General features: G+C 39.4%; 1 protein-coding gene and 1 long non-coding RNA gene across 6 annotated transcripts in view; one reads left to right on the forward strand and one right to left on the reverse strand.

Moving 5' to 3' along the window:
• epha8 (eph receptor A8) overlaps positions 1 to 27,719 on the forward strand; it is a 134,693-nt gene that overhangs the window by 53,423 nt on the left and 53,551 nt on the right. For all 5 annotated transcript variants that reach the window (XM_063474846.1, XM_063474847.1, XM_063474848.1 and 2 more), the window contains 4 exons: positions 4,552 to 4,605; positions 5,799 to 5,942; positions 6,758 to 6,907; positions 10,998 to 11,313. In XM_063474846.1, coding sequence (XP_063330916.1) covers positions 4,552 to 4,605; positions 5,799 to 5,942; positions 6,758 to 6,907; positions 10,998 to 11,313 — 664 coding nt within the window. The remainder of the gene's footprint in view (positions 1 to 4,551; positions 4,606 to 5,798; positions 5,943 to 6,757; positions 6,908 to 10,997; positions 11,314 to 27,719) is intronic.
• Positions 468 to 25,739, reverse strand: LOC134628149 (uncharacterized). The gene is made up of 6 exons (XR_010093949.1): positions 25,550 to 25,739; positions 17,989 to 18,128; positions 15,925 to 16,025; positions 2,499 to 2,686; positions 2,365 to 2,412; positions 468 to 1,165 (listed from the first exon to the last, which is right to left on the reverse strand). It is a non-coding gene; the product is annotated as an uncharacterized LOC134628149 (long non-coding RNA).

The following is a 27,719-nucleotide window of genomic DNA, read 5'->3' on the forward strand; positions in this document are numbered from 1 at the left end:
TAATGTCGGTGGTCACCATGTAATAGAACACTTTCAAAGTTCGCAACAAAATAAAGATTTAAAAAGCTTTCTCTCCTGGAATTATACAAATATTTCTCACATAGTTTAGTTAAGGATTCTTTGATAGTCACATTGTATGCAAAAGGTTTCACAGGTTAGGGTCAGGATAACAAATGACAAGTAAATACTTCCTGTTGATGCTGATGTGGCACAAAGATTAAAAAGTATATATTTGTTAGCAAAACAGAGAAGCTTGCAATAGCTGCTGAGTTTGACAGCTACACTCAAAATTTGTCTCAAAGTGTCATCTGCAATTACAGTGTGAACTGGTATGATTTTTACCCAGGAAGTAGTGTAGGAAATATGGGTGCAAGTTGGACAACATATAGTCAGGGCCGTAAGCAAATGGACAATCACATTTTGTTGTTGTTTTGTTTTTTTATTGCCTCTGTACAGATCAAGTGGATTTTAAACTGTATAGTATGTCAATAACTGTTTTGGAAATACAGATATTTTTACACACATAGTGTCACATTTTCAGAGACACAAAAGTAAGTGGAAAAACTGACGTCACAACTTAAAGGATTGTTTTGAGTAATGACTGCTTGAAGTGTTGAACCATGGACACCAAACACTGTGTATCCTCCCTTGAGATGCTTTGCCAGGCCTTAACTGCAGCCACCTTTGGCTGCAGCTTGTTTGTGGGTCTCTCTCCCTTCTGTTTTCGCTTCAGTAAACTAAAAAGCATGCCTCATTGGGTTCAGTTCAGGTGACCGACTTGGCCATTGAAAAATCTCCATTCTCTTTGCCTTGAGAAACTCTTGGGTTGCTTTTGCAGTACGCTTTCGATTATTATCTATTTGTACTGTGAAGTGCTGTCCATTCAGGGTTGCATTTTTCAGCATTCGTCTGAATAAGAGCAGAGAGCACAGCCCTGTACACTTCAAAATTTATCATACCATTAGCAGTCACACCATCACTGAACGCTAGTGACCTGGTTCTGTTATAATGACAGTGGCTCTGTAATAATGTGTAATTGTGCATTTGGTGGGATAAAGTGGGTCCACTTGTCTCTTCAGAGGGTATGGTCGCTGCAGTCAGCCATGGATGGGAGTTTTCTCCATTCTGCCATCATAGCAAGGGTAGACTAGGGGCCACATTTAACCTAAAAAACAAGAAAGACATATGGGAGGTTTTGGACATACATGTTAGAAAGAGCTGCACGACATCTTCATCAAAGCTGCAACATCCATCCATCCATCCATTCTCTGCCGCTTATCCTTTTCAGGGTCGTGGGGGGACTGGAGCCTATTTTTTGCAAATGTAATGTTCATTCGTTAAGTAATGTTCCATAAAGCAGTATGGCAGCAGTAGACACTACTGCTGCCATACTGCTTTATGGCACCAATTGTTCCTTTAGTTTTGAAGATCGATTTCTGTCTTTGATATTGTTTGTGTTTTCCAATGGTAGTTATTATGGATATCTATGCCATGGGGAGTTTACATAGTTAATCATCAGTTTGGCTAGTGTTAAATGGCAGATCTCACATAAAAGTTACAATTAAACTGATTTCTCATTTATAAAATTACCCATTTCATTCCATACAAATCACCCTTGTGAACAATTCACCCTTTATAAGGACCTCTATTTGCTTTATGTAACATGCAAAAATATTTTTTCAACAAAAGCATGAAAAAGGAAGAAAGCTGCTCTCAAAATCACATTCCCCTACAGTTCTGGTTATTTGCATGAAGTTTTGACATCTCACAATTGAGTCTCCATGTTACCATGAATAAACCAGTTGACAGAATATCCCCACTTCGTCAATGAAAGTCTGGGGATGCTTTTATTTCTATTAGAGGAACAGAGAAGGATGATATTTACCCTCTCTCATCTTCGTGTATGATGTTTCTGAGCAAGTGGATTTGCACATACAGAGAAAACTATAAGTAGGAAGAATATATAAAGTCCTTCTATACAGCAGTTTACTCAGTCTAGACTAGATTGTAATAGGTGCTTACATGTAAATTGAACTTCACATGTGTTTATCTTAAATGACTTTTCCATGATATGATAACATTTATTTCATGCAATTAATACAGTTCACGTATAATGCAATAATCTTTGACATGTCACAAACTGGGCCATTAGTGGAACCCAATTGTATTCACCATCTTGGAACCATCAATGTCAGTCGGAGGCTATTTTAGATTTGTGAGATAGTCATGTCCGGATCAGTCATTGTGTCACAGAAAGACTGAAACTGCCATCTCCAGAGTCATTTTTCCATCATGATTTGAACTTTTTTTGTACCCAAAGAGCAGACTGTGACTACAATTGAGAGTTTTATAATGTTTACTTACAAATGAAGAGAGTTCAGTGACAGGTAGTAGGGAGCACTGGGGCAGTATCTGTAGAAAAGGAGAGCGTATTAGATAAAGTTGGTCTCATTCAGAGAATTGCCAAAATAAAGTGAGTGGACAAGTTGCGATCTTACTTGTTAGTGCAGGAGAACAGTCCTTGGAACAGGGTTCTGGGGAGATCCAAGGTGTCGATGGTGAGTCAGTGGGCAGGTGAATGGCAGGAATCCACAGAGAGTATTTGGCTGTGAGACCGACAAAAGCTTGTGATTGGCTGTGAACTCTCGACTCCTTGAGGCTGATTTTCCAATGGAAATGGATCAGACTTCAGGCAAGGAAATAGAAGACAGATAAAGATACTGAGTGGACATAATGAACTGGCAGAGAATGACTGCCACAGTTGGCCCTTAAATACACAGCACAATGAGTTGATGCTCAACAGGTGTGAAAGTGCAAGCCTATGTTCCCTCCATGGAAACACAGGTTTGCACCTGGATATTCAGCTTTTAAGATCCAACAGAGTTAGAGTTGGGTTGCATTTTAGATACATGCTAAAATGCAGAGACTAAATGGTGAACAGGCTGATCCATGAATAGCACTTTTCTACTCTTCTGGAGTACTCTATACAACATGCCGCATATATCCAATCACACAAGCACTGTCTTTTAAGCTTCTTAGTGCTTCCTAAGTACCATTCATACACATTTAGACTCTTATTTGGGGTTAGGATACTTGGCATGCAGACTGGAGGAGCTAGGGATCGATCCAGCAACCTTCCAATCAGTAGATGACCTGCTCTACCTCCTGAGCTAAAGCCACCTGTAAAATTTAAAAATGTAACTAAATGTTACATTGGTCTTACAGTTCTACTTTTTATAAGAGTTCCCTTTTGGTAAGCCAAAATTTAAAAATTCCATATTGGGGGTAAATGTAAATCTAACCCTAAGTATGAACTTGTCGCTAGCTACAGGATGGATGTCCAGAGGTGAATATATGTGCTTTGGGTGTCTCTGTTCTCTTTAGCTGCTTATGAAGTATTGTAAAGTGTATTTTACCTGTACACTCATCATTATCATAGAGTCAGGTGAATTAGACTTTCACTCTTGTCACCCTACACTGAAATCTGATTCTAGACCCTCACATTGACTAATTTGACTAAAAATTTGGGATTTGACAGTTATGTGTCAACCAGCTATACAGTTTCAGGCATATCTGCATGTGAAATGAAATGCAAATGGATGCTAATTAAAATGCCTCGTTTACATTTGTTGTGTTTGTGAATACAAAAATAGTCTGAGCGGTATGTTTAGTAAGGCAGAGGCCTCTTCTTGGAAAGATGCAGAACAGTGCCCAATGATGCATTTAAATACATGATTTTGAACTTAATATTCTTGTTTATTGTACTTCATAAATTTAGGCATTTAGGAGTTCAGCTGACAGGTACTGTATATCTGCCTTCTCCATACAGGAAAGGAGTAAAAGGGGCTTCCTGTGATTGACTTTCTATCTAAGGCTGAATGTAGATGCAAGGAAGTGTAACACACATAAACACTTTTGGAAATACCAAAGCATTGCACTTACTATTCCTCCTGTAATGCTATAATTACCCACCAACGGTATTCAGTAAACAGTGTAAATCAGATCACATGCATGTACATGAGGCGCATTACATTAAAGGAAATGCGCCCCATCGGAATTCCGTAAAGTGAATTCCAACAATGCTGAAATGTAGATCTTGTGATTGCATCTGTGTATCGTGCACCAGCACAATCAGGTGGAATGAATCAGCATGTTTAAGATCTTCTTTAAGTTTAACAGATTAAAAACGAGGAAAAAGATGCTTTTCGGAGAAAAAGAATGTGAAGGTCAGGTTTTTTCTGACTGGCAAACATTTGTCACTCCAACACAGGCACAAGATAATGAGGTTTGAAATCATCACCAATCATCTGGAAACTGAGACCTTGCTCTTCACATTCTCTGAGATTCATTTACAGTACATGACGCATCTGCTGTTTGACTGCCGCCTCTGTGACGGCAGTCGCCTCATGTTTTATTTGATGTCAAACCTAATGATGATCACAAAAGAATGCATGATCATGTGGGAAATAGAAACTATGAATCTGAGAAATGCAGGAACGTCTGACTAACCTGAGAATGTTTGCTTCTCTGTCGTGCTCTCTCTTTCCACAGTGGGATGCCATTAATGAGATGGACGAGTACTTCAGTCCTATCCACACATACCAGGTGTGTAATGTTCTTATTGTACTGTGGGGCTGAGTGTGTTAGGATTAACTGTTATAAGAACTTCACCTTGATCCTGGGGAAACTGGGATTTTTCCATCTAAATTAAGTTTGATTTTAAAACACAAACTGTGAATTAATTAATCATGAATCAGTTCTTTATTTTATTAGGTTATATAGATGGTGCACTACTAATACTGCAAAAATTACAATTCCTCATTATGTACCAAAGTTGAAAAATTTTAACTTATCTGTAAGTTTTCAGTCTGCACCTGAATGATTGTGACAGATGGAACTTTGACATGTATTTGTCTTCATTCATCGACTAGTCTTTAACTCACAAAAACACCCAATGAAATCCAAGGAAAGTATATCAGTAGGGTTGATATTCCATGTCCTGACATAGTTGGACACTTTATTGTTTATAAAACAGTTCCCATAGATAAAGCTATTATACTTGAACAATAAGAGAAATCAACTTATACAATCATTTATTCGACAAAGATATTGATAGAATTATTTTTTTCTGAGTTGACTTCTTTATGCTGGCTAAATCTGAGCAATCTCATCATGACTGCAGGAACAGTCACTTTGAGCCAAACTGTTGCAGCCGTAACTGTAGATGCTGAGATGTTTTACATCAAAAGGTCTGGTGTTAAGTGACCAGTCCTGGACTTCTAGATGTTGTTAAATAATATTTTAAATAATATAGGGACTATTTTTTGTTTTTTTCTTTGTTTTTCTCCATCGTTCAACTCACATCACAGTTTTTTTCTGAAAGTCTTACCTGAATGGTGTAGTGGGGCCGGACGGACGTGGTCCCAGCTAATGAAATTAATTCAAATTGAGAAAAGAATAACAAAATGCAAATATATGTGTGACATTTGTGTAGTTTATAAACACTTTACTTTAGAGTTTACTTATTAAAATGAAAAATTTCAACAATTTGCTTACTTTAATACTAATTATTTGCTCTTAAATATTAATTAACAATAACAAATTAAATGAGAAAATTGCCTGCCAGAGCTAGCAATAAAAATAATCATTTTTTTATTCCCCATTCAAAATTCTTATGTGGAAATATTCTTATTTATTTATTTATTTTTTTATTCTAAACTAATGTTAAGGCAAATGACTTCTATGTACATGTTCAAAATAGAAGCTGTGAAATAACAACAGATCTTCCTCTGAATTAGGTCTGTAACGTGATGAGCCCGAGCCAGAACAATTGGCTGGTGACAGGCTGGATCCCTCGGGAAGGAGCCAGGAGGATCTACATCGAGGTCAAGTTCACCCTGAGAGACTGTAACAGCATGCCTGGAGTACTGGGCACCTGCAAGGTAACAGACAGACTGGAAGGAAAGGGGTGGGTGGGTGAAGTCCAACATTTGTTGACGAAAGCTGGCAAAGAAAATGCACACAGAGTAACTTGTGTTCACTGTATTGAGTATGCTCATTATTCTGAGTATTATGTCAACTCAGAGTAATGGTATCAAACATTTGCCATCTGGTGGTCTGTCTTATGTGCTAAAATTAAAGCATTTTTCATCACAACACTAATTATGACCAACCAAAACCTGAGAAAATGAGAACCAGCTGCAGCTCTGAGGCTGTGTTGTTACTTCATTGAATGACCTAAATATAGACTTATGAAAGCTTTGCCATAGCTAGGAAGCTAACCAGAAGTAACAATGGGACTATTGTGTAGTTTACTCAAAATGATGCTGATAAATTAAACACTGATAGTCAAATTTTACTTATTAAATCTTAGTTATTTATCAACAAGAAGTTCTCAACACAAAAGTGCTCCAATGCTAGCAAGACTTGACAAACTTGTTTATGTACATAAGTCCTTAACTTGACTTTTGGACTGGTAATAGAACAAGATAAGAACAACATTTTTGAATTACTGTGGTGGTGATAGCATCTTACATTGGGAGGAAAAATAACTAATTTTAGAGGAACTGAAAAGACTACATTATTTGTAGAAATTGTTTCCAAATGCCACCTTTGGGAGGGAAAATTACAGACTATGTGAACCTTACATCAGTATTTTGGCTTTTGCAAAGCATGGAGATATGGTTCCAACATACCTCTGATTTTGTAATATGATGAACAAGCGTGCAGTACTTATGACACCATATTTGTTCTGCAGGAAACTTTCAACCTGTACTACTATGAGTCTGACAGAGCGGTGGGCTCAGCCATACGGGAGAACCAGTTCATTAAGATTGACACTATCGCTGCTGACGAGAGCTTCACAGGGGTGGACCTGGGAGTCAGACGACTTAAACTCAACACAGAGGTACGAGCTTCAACACCGAATAACTCAGCAATACTACAGGTGAATGTCAGCCCAGGCTTTCAAAGCAAAATCTCACGCTGGATTGTAAGTTAGCATGCACACCTCCACACAAGTTCAAAACAAGCTGGAAGCATCCACATCCACAGGAGAGCCTCTTCCAGTCACGTCAGTCAAACTGTTTTGAGCTCGGGTCTGCACAGCTGTGAGAGAAAACAAATAGCAGCACTTGGCTCAGTGTTTTCAGATGTGATTTGATATTGACAACAGCTTCAAATTTGATATAGGATAGTGGTACTACACTATTATTGATACCTAACTCTGTTGCCACTCTGTTTGGAAGTAGAACAATCAGTATTAGGACATTTACTTAGTTATCAGCTAAAGCTAGCAAGCTGGGTTAGCAAGCTTCATGAAACCATTGTATAAATGCAATACAATGTACTACTTGTACTGATACAAACAGAATGCTACTCAGCAATACTGAAGCCTTTTCTGAATCTCATAGAAGGCCATATAACAACCACATTAACACAGCTGAGAGATCCAGTAGTGTGATGTGACTTTAATTCAATTAAATTAGCTATCAGAAAGAGCTTTAGCTATAAATTTTATATGACAGTGAAGCTTATAACAGGCCCAAATGTTTTTTTTTCCTATCTGGCTGAAAACATGTCTGATGTCTGTCTTCATGACTGAGGTTAGGATTCACAACAGTGGAGTGTGTATGAGGTCTGACTAGTTCCACAACAGGAACTGTAGTCTTTTTATATCTTAGATTTAGAAATTTAAAGCTGAATTTTTGCCTTGTTTTAGGTCATCTCACCATATCACCTTGCAACAGGAAAAAGATTAAAAGAAATATTTAATTAGAGTATTTAAATTCAGTTTCTTTTTTCATGTAGACATTAATTTTTATTTTTAAAAATATTATTGTGGCCAATAATACTGTTACTAGATCATTAAAAAAATAAATGAATTACATTATAATAATTATACTTAATGATATATATTGTAGAGAGTCTGTGACTTTCACAAATGAATCCAAAGAAATAATTTTATATATTTTTATTTTATTTATTTATTTATTAATAAAGCACATTTAATAACAACAGAGAGTTGACCAAAGTGCTGTACAAAGTAATAATTAAACAATGACATTAACATCAACAACAGGTAAGAAAATCAAAAGAAAATTAGGATAAAAAGAATTGGTAACTCTCATGCAGTATCGAAAGCCAAAGTGAAAAAATATTTTTTAAGATGGGATTTAAAAAGAGTGACAGTTGGGGCCTTTCTAATGTGGAGAGGTAGATCGTTCCACATTTTCGGCGCCACAACCACAAACGCCCGATGAGGAGTAAATGATCACTTGATCACTTAATGTGCATCTATGTTTAAGTGGGGAGGAGTAGCACACAGGAAAATGATCATTTTTGCCTCATAACAAATGCTGATTCATGATTGCACAGCATATGTTTAATTCTTACAAGAAAAAGCTACAGAAGCAGCCCCCTGATAACCTGGAAAGAGCAGCAAAACTCATAATTAGCTGACTAATTAGCAAACAGTGTTGATGCATCAGAAGCTTGATGAGTTTGTTTGATGGTGAAATGCCTATTTAATTCATCAATTAGGTGTGCAAACAAAGCTACTGGTTGTGCAGCAGTGATGGTTTTTCAGCATTTAGACATGTCCCTTTTAAAGGTACAATAAGTCAGTTTTGAGGTTGCTTAATAGAAAAAATGAAAATTGAGCTAATGCGTTCTCATGAATGTAGAATTAATCTATTAAAAATAATCAAGAGCGAGTGCAGGTTTGTGGAGGCTGCCATGTTTCCCCGCCATATTGAATACAGTGGCTGAGATGGCCATCGCCAAACATGGCGCCATCCACCGTGTTTTATGTCTGTAGCTAGAGACCAGCCACATACGTAGTATAGCTTATAATCAATAGCTCTTTCAGTTTATTAGACATGCAACCCTCCTGTCTCTGGACACCTGACAGTGAGCCAGCTAAACAACAACAGCTGGTTTTAAGCTAACGTTATGCCAGCCAATTAGGTGGCATAGCTGGGACCTAAAAATCTCACTTTCTCTATGATAAACAATGTGATTACATTCTCGCATTATAAGAATTTGACTAAGTGTCCGAGTACACCAATGTTCTATCCATTTCCAGCAGTATTCCACTACAGAGCTAACCTCCGCTAACGTCAGCTAACAGTGTTAGCTCGGTGGTGAGTACCCTTCAGTAATAGTAATAAATCACACAGCAATAATACATCGAAGATACTGAAGTGGCACATAACCCAGATAGCTACCACAACTAAAACAAGGTAGCTGCAGTAGGCTAATGTTAGTTTTTAAAAAAGAACTTACTTCCAGATGTTTCTTTAGGTTTGAGGTGGAGTCTTTTGACTCTGAGAGCAGCTTGGTTGTACAGTCAGATTTCGCCTGTCCCTTTCTTCTTTAATTGGAGATTATCTATCGGAATTTCAGGAGCAGGACCACGCCTCCAAACACGCTCCTTCCAGTTGCCATCTATATAGGTTCCCCCAGTTCTGAAAGCTGTTCATTCTCGTTTACATGCCTCACCCTCCCTCCGTCCTTGTTCTCAATTCTTTAACTTCTTCATTTCTATTTAGTGCATGGGGATCTGCCAGGCCCGGGAGCCATCGGCAGTCCCCTTTGAGGCCTTCCCCAAACCGTAGCTCAATTCATGTCAAAGCATTACTTTTACCTACTAAAACGCTGTCAAACCTAAAATGAGGACGTGGGCCCAGCTAGTGAAATATGAAGTGGTGTCAGAATTTTCAAGTAAGAAATGCATTCCTGCCCGTGCACTGCTGGCTCGGTTGTGCTGGCTCAAGGTCCATTGTGTAACTGATGCCACCAACATTAACATTAATTAAGACATATATATATATATATATATAAAAGAGAAAAAGAACGCCATGTAATCCATTTATTTCAACGAAGTAAATGTATTCTAATTATCAACTTTTTAAATGCTAACAGAATACAGTTACTCATGTTTTTTAAATACGTAACGCCGGTAACATGTACTCCGTTATTCCCCAACACTGTCCATTTCAAAGAAAGGTTCACTAACTCCTCCTAGCAGCAGCGCTTACTGACAGAAGAGTTCAGGATATCTTCAACAACTTACCTCAATATCACTGTCACTGGACATAAGTGAGCTTCACTGAATCATGCTGGGCTTCATTTGTCGTTTGTCCTATAACTGCAACCGCAGATATGTACAAGAATTGGGGGGGATAAGAAAACAGAATACAGCAGTCTGCAATCTACAGACATTTAGCATTGAGAGTTTACACACTGAAAATAGGTGCTTTCTTTATACCACTGTACTTGTCTCTGTGAGATGAATAATATATAAATAACAAAATATTTCTTATTTATTGTGTCTCCTTTACGAGAAGAAAAAAACCTGTCATCTCAGGCATTAAGCTGTGAGCACAGCCACATGTTGTACAAACCTTATGTTTGTGAGAAGCAACCAATCTAAAAAAAAAAAAGTGTAAGTGGCTTTGAAGGGAAAGGTGCCACCCCAGCTTGTTTCAGAGTATACAAACTGAGGGGGTGGCCAGTCTTCTATCTATCTACTAGTAAGAACAAGGTTTTTGCCTATTTTTAGATGCTTTTGCTGCAAACTTTTAAAATAATGTTGTAAATTAGCTCCTTGGTGTTAACAATAGTCAACTGTGATGTGATATCTTATGAAAAACAAGCATATAAAAAATGTAAAATCATCTGTTTCCTCATTGTGGTCGGAAGCGGAGCAGTTGATTAATGACTGCTGCCAAAGCAAAACACCAAACACCGGTCCAGAGATTAAATTACAGCTGCATTCATACTGTTCCACCTGTTTTGTTAAGAAACCTCTGCATCAACCACTGTTTATGTTTTATGAAAAAAATAAATAAATAAAACAACTTTCTAAACTCTAGAAAGTTACTACATGCATGCTCATGTACACTTTGGGCTTTAAATTGTGCACAGGTAAGTTCCTGCAAAATTAAGAGCATTCCTGCCTTTTAAGAAAAATTGCTTTTCCTGTCTTCTTACAGGTGCGCGGTGTGGGCCCTCTCAATAGGCGGGGCTTTTACCTGGCCTTCCAGGACATCGGCGCCTGCATCGCCCTCACCTCGGTGAGGGTGTACTACAAACGCTGTGTGGGCGTGAACCGTAACCTGGCTGTGTTCACTGACGTGGTCACGGGGGCTGACTCATCATCTCTGGTAGAGGTCAGAGGTCAGTGTGTGGATCACGCTGAGGAGAGGGACACACCCAAAATGTACTGCAGTGCAGAGGGGGAATGGCTGGTGCCCATCGGGAGGTGCGTGTGCTCGGCTGGATTTGAGGAGCACAGGGACTCCTGCATAGGTAAGTCTACAAAGAGTCCACTGACGATAAGTCTTTATGGTGCATGGTGTGTTTGCACTTTTGGTTTGGTAGTATTTATATTTGGAGCTTTGCAGTGGAGGCAAAGCTACTGCTCTGAGCAATCATAGTGTGTCATTTTTAAAACATTTTAATCGTTTTTCATGTTTTGAAAATAAGGGAACAAAGAAAATGACCATTCTAAATGAAGGGCATCAGACACTTTTTATATTTTCTTTAAAAAAAAAAGCCTATTCACCAAATTGATCTGATAGTTTCCAACTCTTAGCCAATTTAGCAAAAGCCCAAAACTCAACCCTAACCATAAATGGTTAATGGACTGCTGCTTAAGTAGAACTGCTTTACTCTATCTGAGGACTCAAAGCACTTTCACAAGTCGCAAGTCTCATTCACCCATTCACACACATTCATACATGCACACACAGACTCACACTCCAGTGAAAGCACAAGGGGTAACTTAGGGTTCAGTATTTGGCCTGAGGATACTTCAACATCTGGAACCCAGGGATCAAACCACCAACTTTCCAATTAGTAGACAGCCTGCCTCATGAGACACAGATAACTGTACCTGGAAGGTTCTGTTAGGCTGCATTTTGCCTCGTGATAAACCGGCAAGTTTTCAAACCTGGAAGATGTTAGAGTTGAAATATGATTTCTGACATGAATTCAGTTTCTCTCTGGGTATAAAGGGAGAGATTTGAACCTAACCCTAACCCTAATCTTAAACAGCGACCTAGGGAAGGTTAACATGCATTCAAGGTTTCAGTTATAGGTCAGCCTTCATGACATGTGCCGACTGTGGGAACCATTCAGGAAGTACTTTACAAAGAGATCTATTTAACTGTGCAGCCATAGTATCCATGGTAAGAAGTATATTTTTTGTACTTCCATAAAAAAACTGTCAACTTAAAACCTTTGTTATTGTTCCTGAACAAAAACTGGACATCCATTTAACAGACCACAGAATGCTCAAATGCTGCAAAAACAGAGAAAGTATTCGAGGGAAATTGTTGCGTTAGGATGAGATGGTGGACGGCGAGATGAGGGTGACCCACACTGTTAACTCTCCAGAGAGAGCTGGAGGTGAACAAAGTTAATCAGAGAGAGGTGAACTGTTGCTCAGCAGGGGCTGTGCACTTAAACCGGATGAAGTGGGTTATAAAACATGGCAGTTTGCCATTAGCTCATGGCTTTTACTTTGCTGCTGGTTTCCAGGTGTTTTGCTTTTTATTTGACTTTTATTTCTCGTGCTTGCACATGTGATGTCAACAGGAGAAGAACAGGTTCACATCTACTGTTTGGGTGTCTTGAGTAATAATCGATGCTCTGAAAGTGCAAAGGCAAACACATTGCATGTTATGAACACGCATCACCTTTTTTCTTTAAAGTTATCTTAAATGTTACATCCTATTGCACTGAGTCACAACTGACCAATTTAATCTGTGTATGTCTGAATTTGTGGTATGTGATTTTAATGGAGAACGACTTTGCTTCAAGTTTTGTTGTTAAACTAAAGATTAATTAGCATACAGGACATGAGACATTACTTTTTATTCAATTTTTATTCAAGGTTTCATTATCAAAGAATGTAATTTGAACTAAACTTCATCAGCTTAAAGTTGAAGTGAAAGAAAAATGCCAGTGAGCTACCCAGACCACCACGACTACACTCCACCCTACTTGCCTGCTTAGAATATGCTCTTTAATTGTTGTACATATATTAAAGGTATTATACGTATCTTTACAATTTTATCAAATTCATTCCAGTTTATTAACTATTTACATAGTTTCATAAACACTAGAGCAAGCACAAATATTAATGGTTACCATTAAGAATTTTTCTAGCAATTGTGTACAGTAAATGATAGTTAACTGAAATGTAGTAACCTGACAGTTTATTACATATTAACCATTGTTATTATGGGATATGAAGTTTAGAACTATACATTGTAACTATTATCCAATATATCTACTATACATGAGCAAATGAAGAATTGAGTAAAATCTCACTCTACTCGCTACTGTTACTTTCTTTCATGCTCTGATTGCATGTTCACGATAGTCTGACACCTTTTATGCTGAGCTCATTTCAACACTTTAACCCTTATGGATGAGCTGTTAGAAAACTTTAATCTACAGTTTGTATGAATGTGGAAACTATATCCATAGATACCCAAAAACATGTTTTGGACCAGGGTGTAAATATGCTTGTAATGATCACAAGTTTAAGCATTTTAACTTGGGAATCTATGGGAACTGATTTTCTTTTGGAGTCATCAGAAGCACTGCAGTTTTTGGCCTCATTTGTCAGACCTGGAGCTGGCACTTGGTTCTTTTCGCAGCACCATGTCTGATAAACCAACAACTCATCGTGCACTGCCTCATTTAACTGGAATTGTCACTAGTTTCCCGTCAGCTGGGACAAATCCTACTTCAAGGTCATCAACACTAAACTCCATAAGTGCTGTTTGGGCTCAACGTTGGCAATGCTATGGAGACAAAGTAATTGTGTAAAAGGCAGCTTCAGTTACAAAGTAACTACTAATAGATTTCAGATCGCTTTTTAAATTATCAGTGCTATTCAGTCTTCTGATTAGGAAAATGATTGTGCACGCATTGCAGTTGCACAGTAAATTAGCTATATGAACATTTCCTCGGAGCATCAGCAGCAGCGTGTGTGCAGAATGCAAAAAGCCTTAGAAGCAATGCATGAATTTGGAAAGGTTCTAACCTTTCTAACGAATCAAAAAGTCTCTTTGAAGCTCCGGCTGCAGATCATGTAAAGAAAATTTTAAATGAAACGAAAAAGTTCAAGGTCTGGTCAAAAGCCTTTCAGAGGTCTAACATTTTCCTCAAGGAGGTAAATACTGATGAAAACAGCCGCCTGTCTGCCCGAGCTCGCTTTTCTTCTTTCATTCGCTGATGAAAATAAAACAGGTGAGAGGTTTGAGATGGAAAGATTTTTGATCTGCTATTGTTTGCCCTCACACTCAGTTTGTTTTGTCCTTTTTGATTTTTCCTTGCCAGGGATTTGATAGGCTGACCTCATTCAGAGACCTGTGCATATTTCAGGTTGCAATTGGGTTACAGTAATTAAAATCTATTAATCATACAGCGCTGGATAATTAAACGCTAAAAGCAGTTTGTCAGCTAAACGAGCCGAACGAGACACGCAACACCGGTTTGCTAGCATCCCCCTCCTTTTAGCCTTCCTCCTCCCATCATCTACGCGCACTCATCCACACACCCACAAATCTCTGTTGTGTCTGAGGCCAGCGGCAAACCCCCTCTCACTTCGACACAGTGAGAGCTACTTGTCAAAATGTGTTTAAAAGCATAGGAAACGGTGTGTGTGTGCGCATGTGTGTGTGAGTGAGTGTGTGTCCGGTTCAGAGGGCCACATACAGACCTTCTATAATTAGTTGCAGGCAATTAGCAGCAGCAGAGAAATGCAAAACAGAGCCCAGTAAAGAAAGCAGAGGAAAGGGGTGGAGGGAAAACCCACCGTGAGTTCATGTTTTGTTTATGGAACAGATTTTATCCACATTTTTAATGTAACACACTTCTGTACTTTTTCTGAGGTTGTGGAGATAGGATCTTTTAAAGGGAGGAAATAACATGAAAAGGAAGAGAAAATAGAATTCTTTTACTTTGTGATAATCCTCAGCTGGAGGTGCTCCTTTATACCCTGTATTTTTTTGTGTCAGAGCACAAAGTGAGTTTTTGCAGTGGAAAGGGAGAGTTTTCAGTATATCTTCCGCTGATGTCTTGACTCTTCTGGTACCAAACTGGGTCGCTGTGCTAATTTGCCCTCACCACAGCCAGCCACAGTCACGCACACACGAGACCAGACGAGACCCAGAGAGGAGGGAGGGCACGAGATGGTGAAAGGAAGATGGCTTAAGTTGCTTGTACATGTGTGTGTGTGTGTGTGTGTGTGTGTGTGTGTGTGTGTGTGTGTGTGTGTGTGTGTGTGTGTTTGTGTGCATGCGTGTGTGTGTGTATGTGTGTGTGTGTGTGTGCAGAAGGGAAAAAAAATCAGACATGACTGTGTTTGAATATGTGCGTATATGAGCGTGCTTAAGTGGCTCTCCCCTGACAAAGATGCAGAGCTTTGGCAGAGAGCACGACATGGTGTGTGCGTGTGCATGAGCACAGGGTTGCGTGACATGCCGTTAAAAATGTCACAGGGAGGGAGGCAATGAAAGACGAAGGGAAAAAGAGAGGAGGGTAGAGGGAGAGACACGGAGGCGGAGCGGTTGACTGGACCCCTCGTCTACTTGCGTTTACATCAAAACACTGAGTGTGTGTGGGTGTAGCTGTACATGCATGCGTGTGTGCAGGTGGATACTGTGTGTGTCTGCGTGTGTGTGGAGAGGCATGCCTCCCGGTGCCAGTGAAGAATGGGCTAAAGTGCCCCATACAGTGAGAGCGATCAAGGACACACTGATATGAGACACACACACTTAGTCTGGTCACATTTACTCAGCTCAGTCGGGCCATCCAACCCTGACACGCACACACACACACACATATACAAAGGGAAAGTGGGAGAACAAGAGAGATAGAGCAAAGGGGAGGGTTCGTACTCACAGATGTGTATTAGCTCTGCTCAGTCAGTGGACCACAACGTGTCCTCCTACTCTGAGAACTCCGCTGTACCTCTCATACTTTCAGGTGATTTATTGTTCCAGCTGCAACGACGTAAAGTCAAACGTGTAGAGAAGACAGGTTTACTCAACATTTCATTAATGTGATGCATATTCATACATTATCACTTTTTTGGTGATGTTGTGATGATGCCTTTTTCCTTATCTGTCATTCCTCACATATCCCCAAAAAATCATTAAAATGTGCAACAACAATAATGTTCTTTATTTGTCATTCCAGATTAAAGAAATTAAGTTTTTAAAGATCTTCCTGACATGCTCTCTAAGAATTCACTGACACACATTTGAATAATTGGTGTTTTTATAACTTTAAATATCTTTCATGTTGCTCCAGCCTTCGTTTCCCACCTCCAAATCCCCAGTGGAGCATCTACACCACCAAACTCTACACAGAGATTATTTTTGGAATTTTCCTCCAAATTGTAGCCACATTTTTTTTCTTTTTTAAAATGCTAAAGCCACTAAAAATAAAACTCTTTCTCCTTTACAGACTCAGCAGTGTATAACCTACGTTAATTTCATTTGTGAAAAAGAAAAAGTTTCATTGTCAGAGAGGAAACAGTAAAAACAGACTTACACCTGAAATATCGCTTTGTAAACTTTGTCCAACAAAATCGTATTACACTCGATAATGTATGCAATTTTAATATCCATCAATTGATCTTTCAGTCTGTCTATAGATGTAAAAAAAAATGTAAACATTTTGGTTTACAAGATTAACAATTCAATTTTTTACACTTTATAAATCCCTTCATGGATTTATTTCATCATTGTGTGTCATTATTAAATGATTATCCAATTTAAAATACAGAAATGTGGATTTGCAACTTGTTATTTATGGTAGCATACAGACACCGTATGAAAAGAAATTCAAATTTATATATTAGAAAAATGAAAGATAAAGAAATAACATAAAAAAGACTTAAATATTGATGGATTTTATTTTATTTAATTTTTCGCCACTGTAATGTATGTCTATAATTTTAAAGGGAGCGTTCACAGCAACATCAAATGTTGTTTAGATTGTGTTTGCTGTCAGTTGCACAGTTTTGCTGATCTGCACTGTGGAAGTGTCTTTTCTACTTTTTTTTTTTTTTTTACTGAACGACAGCTGCCAGCTGTATCACTCTGCAGAAAAGCTCGTGAATCTCCTCATGACAACAAGGTCACAGTAGTAGCAGGGTGGCAGGATGCAAACATTAGTGGAGCTCTCCTCAGCCGAGCCGGCCTGTTAGCTAGCAGCATGGGTGACAGACGTAAACAGGAGAGAGGAGACAGCTCATAAATGAAACTAATCACAGCAAGCTTTGTGTTTCTTTCTTTCTTTTGTAAGAAAACACATTACTGCTGTGTCAAATTTCTTTATGATTTTTTGTGAAAATCAAAGAAAGTTTTGTTTAATTACGCTGAAGAAAACGTCTCTAAAGCTGATATCACCTAAACTGTACTTTTGTGGTGAACTGTTCCTTTAAATGATTTTTTGTCCCCCATACTCGGCTTAAATTGATCTCTTTGTAAAGATAAAATCATGACCAGAAGAATAATCAGATTTAGGAAATTGCAATGTCACTCAGAGCCAGCAGAGCAAAAGAAGGGTTATTTCTAGTGTCTGATAACATTTAAATCTGACAGGATTATCTTATACTGCTTTTTACCTCCGTGGTGAGCTGGAGATTAATTAATATCAAGAGATATTAAAAATGTTATCAAGGAATTATGTAAATACATTAATCACAAAAGCATGCAGGCATTCGTGCTGAAACTGAGATTGTTTGAAAAACACCAACATTTCTAGTAATGTGACGCATCTTAGTTGTGAGTGATGATGATCAGGAAAATGTGCTGATCTGAAAAAGAAAAGCATGTCCTGACTCAGTTCTCCCGCTTTAGCCTTCAAATGATGTATGTGATTAAACTGGGTGTTTGTGTGTGTTTGTGTGTGTGTGTTTGACAGTGTGCCACCCTGGCAGCTCTTGAAATTCCTCACCTCTCCCTCTTAAGCAGACAACAATTATTGGCTCCTCCTGTCGCTGAGGGATTGTAGGATTGCTCAGGGCCTTTTTTGACTCTTGTGTCAGCAAACTGTTCTCCCTGTGAGTTAAAGGGTGGAGGGCTGGCGGGTGGGGGCTTAAGCAGAGGTTCGACCAGAGAAAGAAAAGAATAAAGGGAAAGGTAAGCAGAATAAAAGGGGGCGAAATAAAATAATCAAACATACAGTTTGTTCGAGTCACAGAGATTATGAAACAAAGTCGAATGGGAGAAGTAATGTGATCGTTATCTGTCAGTGTGGCACCGTAGAGAAATATCAGAGGACGACAGCAGCGGGCGACGAGGAGGATTTAATATTCTTCTTTTATATATTTATTATTTCATCAAACACACACACAGAGCAGGTGAGGAGCTTTGTCCTTGCTTCTGTCTGTGAGTACCTCCTTCCTCTCTGCTGTCATTCTTCCTCACAGCTTTTATTTTCCACCTCAGAAATACAACATGATGCTTACACACACACACACACACACACACACACACACACACACACACACACAGGTCCAAAGGTTTGTGTGATTACCTGTCATTCAACATGTGAATAATTGTTGTATAACTGTGTATATCAATTATCAGAGAATATTTCTTATTATAATTAAAACCATTTTTATCTATCAAATAAAAAGCCGGCATAATTTCAGCATGCAATTATTGGTGAAAAATGTTTTTTTCCATTGAGATCAATATATTTGTTCACACAACTTACAATAAAATTTCACTTTGAATTTTCTCTTCTCGTTTGAACGATATAATTGGAAACTGAGCAAAAGAAGCAATTTGCAGGAATTTGCACAAATCACTTGGTCTCTGGTGAATATCTTAAAAAATGTCTGTCAATTAAGTCAATTCACTGATTTAAAAGCAAATCAGAAAACTACAAAAGTTTTTTTTGGTTGTTTTTCAGGAAAATGCAAAAAGAAAAAAAAATTAAATAGTGCTTTTCACACAGGAGTCACAAAACACTTTACAAGGACAACAGACGTGAAATGAAAGGCAGTGCAAATTAAACGTTGCTACAAGAAAAAGTGCTGGAATTAAAAGGAAAGAGAATAAAATCATTTTTAAAAAATGCAACAAACTGAAATTAGAAGCAGTGTCAGAATTCCTACATGTAACTTTGCTAATGCTCGCATGTTTCCATATTAATAGCTCACAGTGTCTTAAAACAATGTGTTTGTGTTTGTAGGATGTGCTGATGTGCTGTGGAAACACTCACAGCTGTTGAAGTTCTGTTAACATTCATGTTAAGTGTTGATTTGAGTTTTGATATGAAAAAGACCCGATGTGTCAGCTGAGGTGAAGGAGCTCAAAGTACTACTTTAAATTTTTACACATGGATAAACCATCAAAACCAAGTTTGATGCATTTATTTATTCGATCACTGAGGGAATGTGGTTAAAACTACTTACACAGCAGTTCTATTCACATTATACACACTCCACTCATTCTTATATCCCGAGCATCCCTCTGTTAATGTCTGTGTTGTTGTTGGGAATCTTCAGTTGCTGTCTTGTTCTTTTCGTGATAATCAAAAAACAGGAAAATAATAAAGTTTGATTATTTGTCCAAAATGCCCCACACAGAATCCAACCTTTCAAATACGGTATGACTCCCACCTTCCCTCAGGCAAGTTTTCACACAAACTCGTTACATGTGTGCACACGTATGAAACAAACAAGAAAAAAAATCACACAAATGACCTAACACTGTTTAGCAAAACTGATATCTGTCTGCTTACGTTCACTAATACTCCAGCTCCCTCTCTCTCTCTCTTCTAGCCTTGACACAGACACACACAGTATGCATAGTGCCTTGTTAAACCCCAGCAGTGCAGCATCTAACAAGTTTTCTGGTGAAAAGCCAGCTTTGCATTCTGTGCCCCTCAGGAGTCCAAAGGCTGCTGCTAGGACGGCTCCCCCCTCCGACAACCAATTATAAATTTTCACAACAATGTGTCTCATTTTGTTTCACGTGTTTGCTGACAGCCCTGATCAAGTTTAAAGGCTGAAAGTCTGAGAATATCTATGTATGTATGTACGGAAAGATGGAAAGACAGCTAGGCAACACTACAGTTCTTTGGCTCGTACCGCGTGATGTTGAGCTGCTACGTCGTTAATCTGATGATCTGATGATTTCTTCTACGCTGCAGTGTTCTTAATGAAGATGCAGTTAAGTGATTTGGGGAACAGATGATTTGGTGAGAACTTCATTACTCTCCCGCTCACGACCACTTGAGTGGAACACGATATTCATAATTGCTGTCAGAATCAACTTGTGGCAGCCCGCTATCGAGAACATATAAGGAGCTCAAATTGAAATGGTCTCCAGAGTGGGAGAGACGGGGGAATACACAGTGAGCAAATTAGTTCCATCCTCCTGGCGGTTTGTAAACAACTGCTGATCAACAACATTGTTACTGTTTGGAGGCAAATGACACCGAGGCTCCAGAAAAACACCCACACTCGCTGCCTGGGGGTGGGAAAGCTGCCCGGTGCGAGTGCACATCCACTCACTCACTCACAAATATGGCTTTAACGCACGCACAGTCCTGTAATGCCGATCCACCGGGGATCTGTATCTGTGCAGCTGAAAAACATTTCTTTTTCATCTCCAGGAAGATTGTACACACAAGGCAAACTGCTGAAAGGATGAGATATCAGCTGGCTATGAAACTTGGACTTTGCACTTTGTTTTGGAAGGGAAAAAAAAAAAGACCATCATTTTGGTTTGGTTTTAATGTCTGTGGTGGTTTAGAGTAATAAAGAGCCACAGAACTTTTGCTCCTGAGTTAGGAGCACATCACTTTTTTCTGGAATTACCTTGAACTTGCTGTCTTTCCATGCTGCTGTCTGTCTTTCATTTGGGATGGAATTTTTTTTTTAATCCCTAAAACATCTGCATTCTGAATGCTCAAGTCGAGCTTTTCAACCACTCTTTTTTTTTATTTCTAAAAATATATCAATAATATGGCCAAACTGAAATAAAACAACCTTAAACACATGCTGAATTAATGGCACTACTTTCTTCTTTAGTATTATTTTTGTCTTTATTAGATGGTGGAAAGGGAGGAGGGGAAGACATGCAGCAAAGGGCCTCAGGTCAGACTGGAGCCCGGGCTGGCCCTTTGCAGCCTTGTGGCATATGGTCACCTGCTCACCCTGTGAGCTAAACTGGCACCGGGTGGTGCACCTTTCTAACCTCCTAACATCCACCAGGTCACTTTTACTTCAGCCGCATGCTAAAGAGGCAAATTTTCAGGAGCTAGATGATGTTACCTTCCTATGTTAAAGTTTTACACTAATATCTGTTATCTCAAACCCCTCAAAAAAATCAAACCTTTACCTGATGAAAGTATTTTTTCATGCAGTAGCTCCACGAAATCCCATTTCCTGTGAACTGTCATTTCATTTATTTTCATTTATTTTACTTCTGTCTGATTATAAACAAGTAAAATTAGGAATCCAACAAACAACAGCGTATATGCACCTCCCCTCATACATACAAGATTTAACTAACAACAAAGTGACAATGTAACAGAGAACAGTATTTCATAATAATAACATTCATTTCAAGTAAATAAAATATCTGTGTATTTCTTAATAGACATGTTTTTTTTTACCATATATTTAAATCACTGTATTCCATATTCTGTAAACTTAACCAAAAATAAAAATAAAAAAACGTTTTTTGAAAACCAAATATCCCTCCTCATTCATAATTGGCTGTTCTGAGATGAAAGAAATCCTGAACACCTGGCGATGATGTCACCAGCGTCCCTTTTGAAAAGCAGAGCCCAGAAAGTGGAATATCTTGACTAACATTGCAATGATGTCTCGGGAATGATAGTCGTATCCATTGTTTTGGTGATATTCCTGAGTAAATCAGACAAGCACAGAGCAGTGATTGGTGGGGCATGGCAAGAGGCAAAACTGAAACATTTCAATCAGCCAAATTAGGATATTCAACTTCATAATAACGCTGCTACATTTAAATACTCATCATATTCACGTCAGCCACACTGATGTTGCCAAACAAAAACCACTTCACAAAAGCGCCGAACAACAGTCGTCACAGCTGCAGCGGCTGCATGCTGCGCTTTGGGAAACCAGGCACTGGGACCCTGTGTGTTATTGCACAAATCTGTGTGTGTGTCCAAATGTGTGAGTCTCATTAATGTGTCCAAATGTGTGAGTCCAAACGTGTGAGCAGCCTACATCTGTTTGTTAAGGGGCGGGAGCGTCAGTGGAGAGGGATTTGCTGTTGCCGTGCCAAGACTAATTAGTGTTTTTGTGTTGGTCCGGTTGGTCCTCGCCCGTGGATGTCCAACAAAGTAAGGAAGGAGGGGAAGGAGAGGTGCAAAGAGGGGGAAAGTAGATGAAAGGCAGGGAGAAGGAGAAGGAGAGACAAAGGAGAAGAGAAAAGGAGAGGATCTGGAAAAACTGAAAGGGGAAAAAGGAGAGGAGGAGGAGGACAGCAGAGGAAAGACAGAAGAGTAATGAACAGATGGAAATGAGATAACGGAATATTGAGTTGGAGGATCGAGGACTTAAGAAAGGAAGACACGAGAGTTTAAAAGACGGGCGTAAAGGAAAGACAGCAGATGGGGAGAAGGAAAGAAATGCGGGAGACGCGAGGCGCAAGCAATTAAAGGAAAGTGGGGCGAAGAAAAATGAAAGAAGGGAAGAGAGAACAGGTGAAAAGAGCAGAGAAGTATAGAACAATCTAGGGAAGAAAAGAAGGTAATGAAGGAGATGCAGTAGAAGAAGTGAGGAGAGATGAAAAAAAAAAAAGTGGAGAAGGAAAGGGTAAAACTGAAAAGATAGGTGAGATGAGAGGAAGGAAAGAAGGGGAAAGAGGAGAATCAGTGGAAGAGAATAGCTGGCATTATTAAACATCTAATTCTGTTAAGCCATCATGACTCTTTGTGTGTGTGCGTGAGAGAGAGAGAGAGAGAGAGAGAGAGAGAGAGATAACAGAATGAATCGTATCTCAACCAGCCACAGCACAGTTGTGTCACTCAAACTTCCCTCCAATCTTTGTTGCGATTGGCCGAAGCCCTATCTCCACAGCAGGTGCAGAGGGCTGCACGTCAGCACACAAAGCAACTTTGCACACACACACACACACACACTTGCATACCCATGTTAGCGGCAACACAAAGACGCACACTGGCACGAACAAATCCTCTTATGTGCAGCCCATATGAATGCTTAATTCAGGGCTGAAAACATGCACACAAAAGGCCGGGAAGCTGCTGGCTACATTATTGATTGAGTGTGTGCCACCCTTGGCCTGCAGTAGCCACCCATGTCCCGGTCCAGTGTCTAAGAGCTATTAGTGCTGACAGTAAAGAGACAGGCAACATGATAGCAGATCACTGAGAAGCTGGCAGCCTCCATCTGAAGGGACTGCGGGACTTCTTCAAATGATTTTCTGCCCTGACTTCTTGTTGAGTTAAACTGATGTGCACACGGGGCGCTGTCATTTACTTCTCGCTCTTTCACGGCCTCCGCTGGAGGGATGAGAGTTTGTATGGATGTGTGTGCTCTAATGTATGTGTGTGTGTGTGTGTGTGTGTGTGCGTGTGTGCCATGAATTGCAATGATGTTGGCATTTCAAGTAGAGGAACCAGCTGCGACATAATTTCACTCCTCCATCAATGTCAGTTGATTGCGTGGATAAATAAAAGTGAGACTATAGAAATACAGAAAGTTTATGTTGTGTAATCTGTCGTTTCTTATTCAAAGTCACAGAGGCTCTAATGCCGTTGCTTCACTACGTAATTGGCTCTCGTTCCCGAGCCGAGTCAAACTTTTTGCTTTTTGTCTGCTTTTGCTCAAATGTGTGGAGACTGAAGTTGGGTCAAAGCTTTATTTGATTTATTTATTTCTTTTGGTGCAAAAAAATAGGTGAAAATCTGAGCTTTATTTTTTTTCATCCTTTTATATTCTTCATTTCTTTTCCCACAAAGTTTCTGAAGCTTTGATTTTGTTGGTTTTTTTTTTTTGTTGGTTTGTTTTTTAATGAGCTGCTTTTTCTCTCTTAATGACAATGATTTTTCAAAGAAAAGCCTGCATTTCAGTGCCAACAGTAAGAGAAATAAAGAAATAGCCACATTAAAAAAAAACCAAAACAATCATCGTCATCCTCACTCTTATATCAGTTTCTAAACTATTTTTCACTTTCTTCTTGAAAACTCAAATATAATATGCCATAAATTATCACGTCATATATTTTATGATTGTTTCTTTTTAGGCCTTTCTTGAAAACATTATTTTGAAATGCAATGGGAAACTTCGGAAGCAGGTGGGAAATATGGGCGCTGTTAAAAAAATGATAAACAGAGAGCTGATCACTTTAATTTTTTAGTGCACAAAACTACACAAAGGAACTCTAAGCCTATGATGAGCAGTGGATGACATTTTAAATCCATTTTAGTGAATGCACATGTAGTTGAGTTAAAATAAATTACACAGCATGTGCAACACTGCAACTCGCTAATGTTTTATTAAAGCATGTATTGCGATATATCTACAATCCACTGTGGGGCCAGTTTGCACAGCTGGTAATCAGTGCGGTGTCAGAAAAAGCTTTTTCAGATTCTAATTGTCATTAGTAGTAATGTGCTTCCTTCATATTCTATACTGAAGCCATAGAGAAAAGCAGTGACAGTTTGACACTGCAGTATACTAACACTGCTCTGATAGAGCCCACTGAAGACTGAACTTTACACTTTTTCAGTGCTGCACTCACTCCCTGGTTTGTTTTAGGTACTAAACTCCACTTGGTGAAGTTTAGGAAAAGATTGTGATGTGTGTTCAAATACGCTCCTTCACAACAGCAACCCGGTTCACTGAACGATGATGACTTGGGAGTGACAGACCTGTCACCTTAATGCTGTAACCTGGTGTGTCAAGCTCCACCATCAAAGGCCACCATGTGCCTAAATGAGCCACATCAGCGGCTTTGACAAAACGGCATTAATTGATGTCCGGAAACAAGCTCAGCCTGGATATTTCCAGGATGTTGACTGCGCTTGTTAATGTAATAAAATAACCCTGTAATGCTGCTATTAATGCTAGGGTAATGTTTTATCCAAAAATCTTAAGAATAATACCCACGGGGAGCCTTTTAATGATGGATCAATCCTCTGCAAATGCAAGAACATGAGACTCACTTGTCCTTTTGACCTCCACGAGCGAAACACCTGGAGCGTTGAAAAACTTCTAATTTAGCAAACATGCTTGTAACAACTGCATTTATTATAGGGTGACGGTGTTGTTGAATGGTTCCGACGAGCTCAGCACTTAGTGACCTGCATCCTTCATTCCTGACAGGAATTCTGTTTATCCTGTGAGGATTTTTACGATACTTGTGTTCAAACACACGCACGTTCATCCTGAAACAGCAGTTTGTTAGTTGTTCAGTACATACTTGCTAATCCAAATCCAGATTCTCCTCTTGTTACATGAGCTTCTTGATGAATCACAGAGGGGTCGTACCTTGTTTTGAATGTTAAGTGTGTGAACTTTCTTCTTTTTTTCTTCTTTTTTCCACCCTTCTGTGACGGATTTGTTTTGACTGGAGCTGCCTGGTAGACCGGCTGTGACCACATTAGCGCAGTGTGACTCCTGCCTCCTCTCAGCTCTCCTCCTCCCGCAAGCTTTGTCCTTTTCAAATATATAAATAATCAAAAACAGTTGATTAATTTCCCCTCTGATGCGTCGCAGCGATCGCTAATGTCGGAAAAAGAGGAAAGTTTAGCCTCCCCGCCCCTCCTCCCTCCCTCCGCTGCATCTCCCCACGCCTTTCCCCTCTCGCTTGCGTTTCCGACACACGCGCTTCACACTGTCTGATCTTCTCAATCTGCTGCTAATATGCCTTTCAGAATGCCTGTCTTTTTTTCCCCTTTTTTTTAAAAGCTACCCTTCTTCTCGACCCCTCCCACCTCTCCTCCTCCCACTCCCTCCATTAGACACAGTTTAATGGTGACAGCCATTCAATCGGATAATTAACATCCGTTTAACGCTCATTAACCGGGATGTATTTGTCTCGTTTGATTTGTAATTACCAGGCCTGTTCCACAGGAAAACACTGTGGTAATGTTCCCTTTGTGATGGCTTCATTGATGGAATTGATTTGAACCCAGCGTGGAGGCCAACGGGGAGGTGAGGGGAGGCAGGAACGTATAGGGACTGAAGACATCGACGCCATACTTGTTATTTGTCTTAGTTTTTCTAAAATCAGTTCTTCTTACAGAAATGTTGACAACAAAAGAGGAATCAGTTGTATCATTTATCATAATGATACAAAAATGTAGGGGTCATTACTCACAGAAAGCAATGTATCACACATGATGCTTAGTTTTTTAAAAAGCAATCCATCCCTTTACTCATTTGTTGTTTTTAGAAAGGAAAGTTCGTGACGTTAGTGCAGTTTCCAGTTGATAATAAGAAAAAAAAAATTTTTAATTTCCAAAAAGCAAATTGTATAAAAGAACTAACAAGCTTATTTACTACTGTGTTGATGGTGAAAGACAGCCCACAGAGCTGATGGCAGTGGATTTATTCAAGGAAAACTCCTGTAGATCTCTACTTCTTAACATTGTAAAATCAAGCTCGGTTCATCAGGCTCAGGGATCTCCTGCTGCTAGCTTTGTGTTAACATCGTAGAACTGAAGTAGGTGTAACGCCTCAAAAGCTACAGGTTACTCTGACATCTTCATCTTAACAGGTAAAACGTGGGGGGATGCTAACCCCACCAGATCTCTGCCGCTGCCTCCACCCGCAAAGTTAACCACAGATGGGCCACAGAGACCTGGTGATGTTACAAGGTTAGAAACAGAAAGGCTGTTTTCAGTGTCATAAAGGCTTGAGGTCTGAATCATCTTCAGCTTTACAACCTTCTTACTGAAGCTCAGTAGTGGTTTTTGATATGGGCAACACTGGGCGGTTGCCCAGGGCGACATCGTGGTGGGGGCGGCATCATGGCATCGGCAAAAAAAAGTTGCTTGCATCCATACTGCCCCGACATCATGCCAGCGCATTTTGGGGTTTGCGTGGGCACCGATTGGTTTTCTATTGCCCATTTTTAGGGAGTAAAGGCACCTTCCATTTGCGAGGTGCGCCTGCTGCTTGCCACACAGGGAGGAGAGGGGCGGGACGGCGGGGGATTCTCTGGCTGGCTGGAGCGGCATCTAATAACCAGCTCGCAAAATAAAACAAAATAAAAACAAACTAACAAACTAGGGCTGTCAAAGTTAACGGCGTCATTACGATTAACGCGATTAATCCATTTGGAGCACAGAATGACTCAAATTCCCTGAAATGTCTCTGTTAACGGCAGTTTGTACAAAGTTTTTTTCATTCTGCGTACCAGATGTGTACAGACCTACAACAAACACAAAAACTGAAGACATTATGATACAGACCTATAATTTTTGTTTTCTAAATTCTGTCACACACATATACGGAAAAAGTGATCACGAGGGCCCTCGGTGCGCCTGCACCAAGTCTCACACACAAGGGGAGGGGGCGGACTGCTCCCAAATAGAGCTCATTTCATTCATAATGTTGTCAATCCAAGCTCATTATGTATTAATTATTTTTCCTGGGTTGTGTCAAATTCCAGAAAAAACCCCTATACAAACCAAATCTGTGCACTAAGGTGTAG

This window comes from Pelmatolapia mariae, linkage group LG5, assembly GCF_036321145.2.
Source record: "Pelmatolapia mariae isolate MD_Pm_ZW linkage group LG5, Pm_UMD_F_2, whole genome shotgun sequence".
NCBI lineage: Eukaryota > Metazoa > Chordata > Actinopteri > Cichliformes > Cichlidae > Pelmatolapia > Pelmatolapia mariae.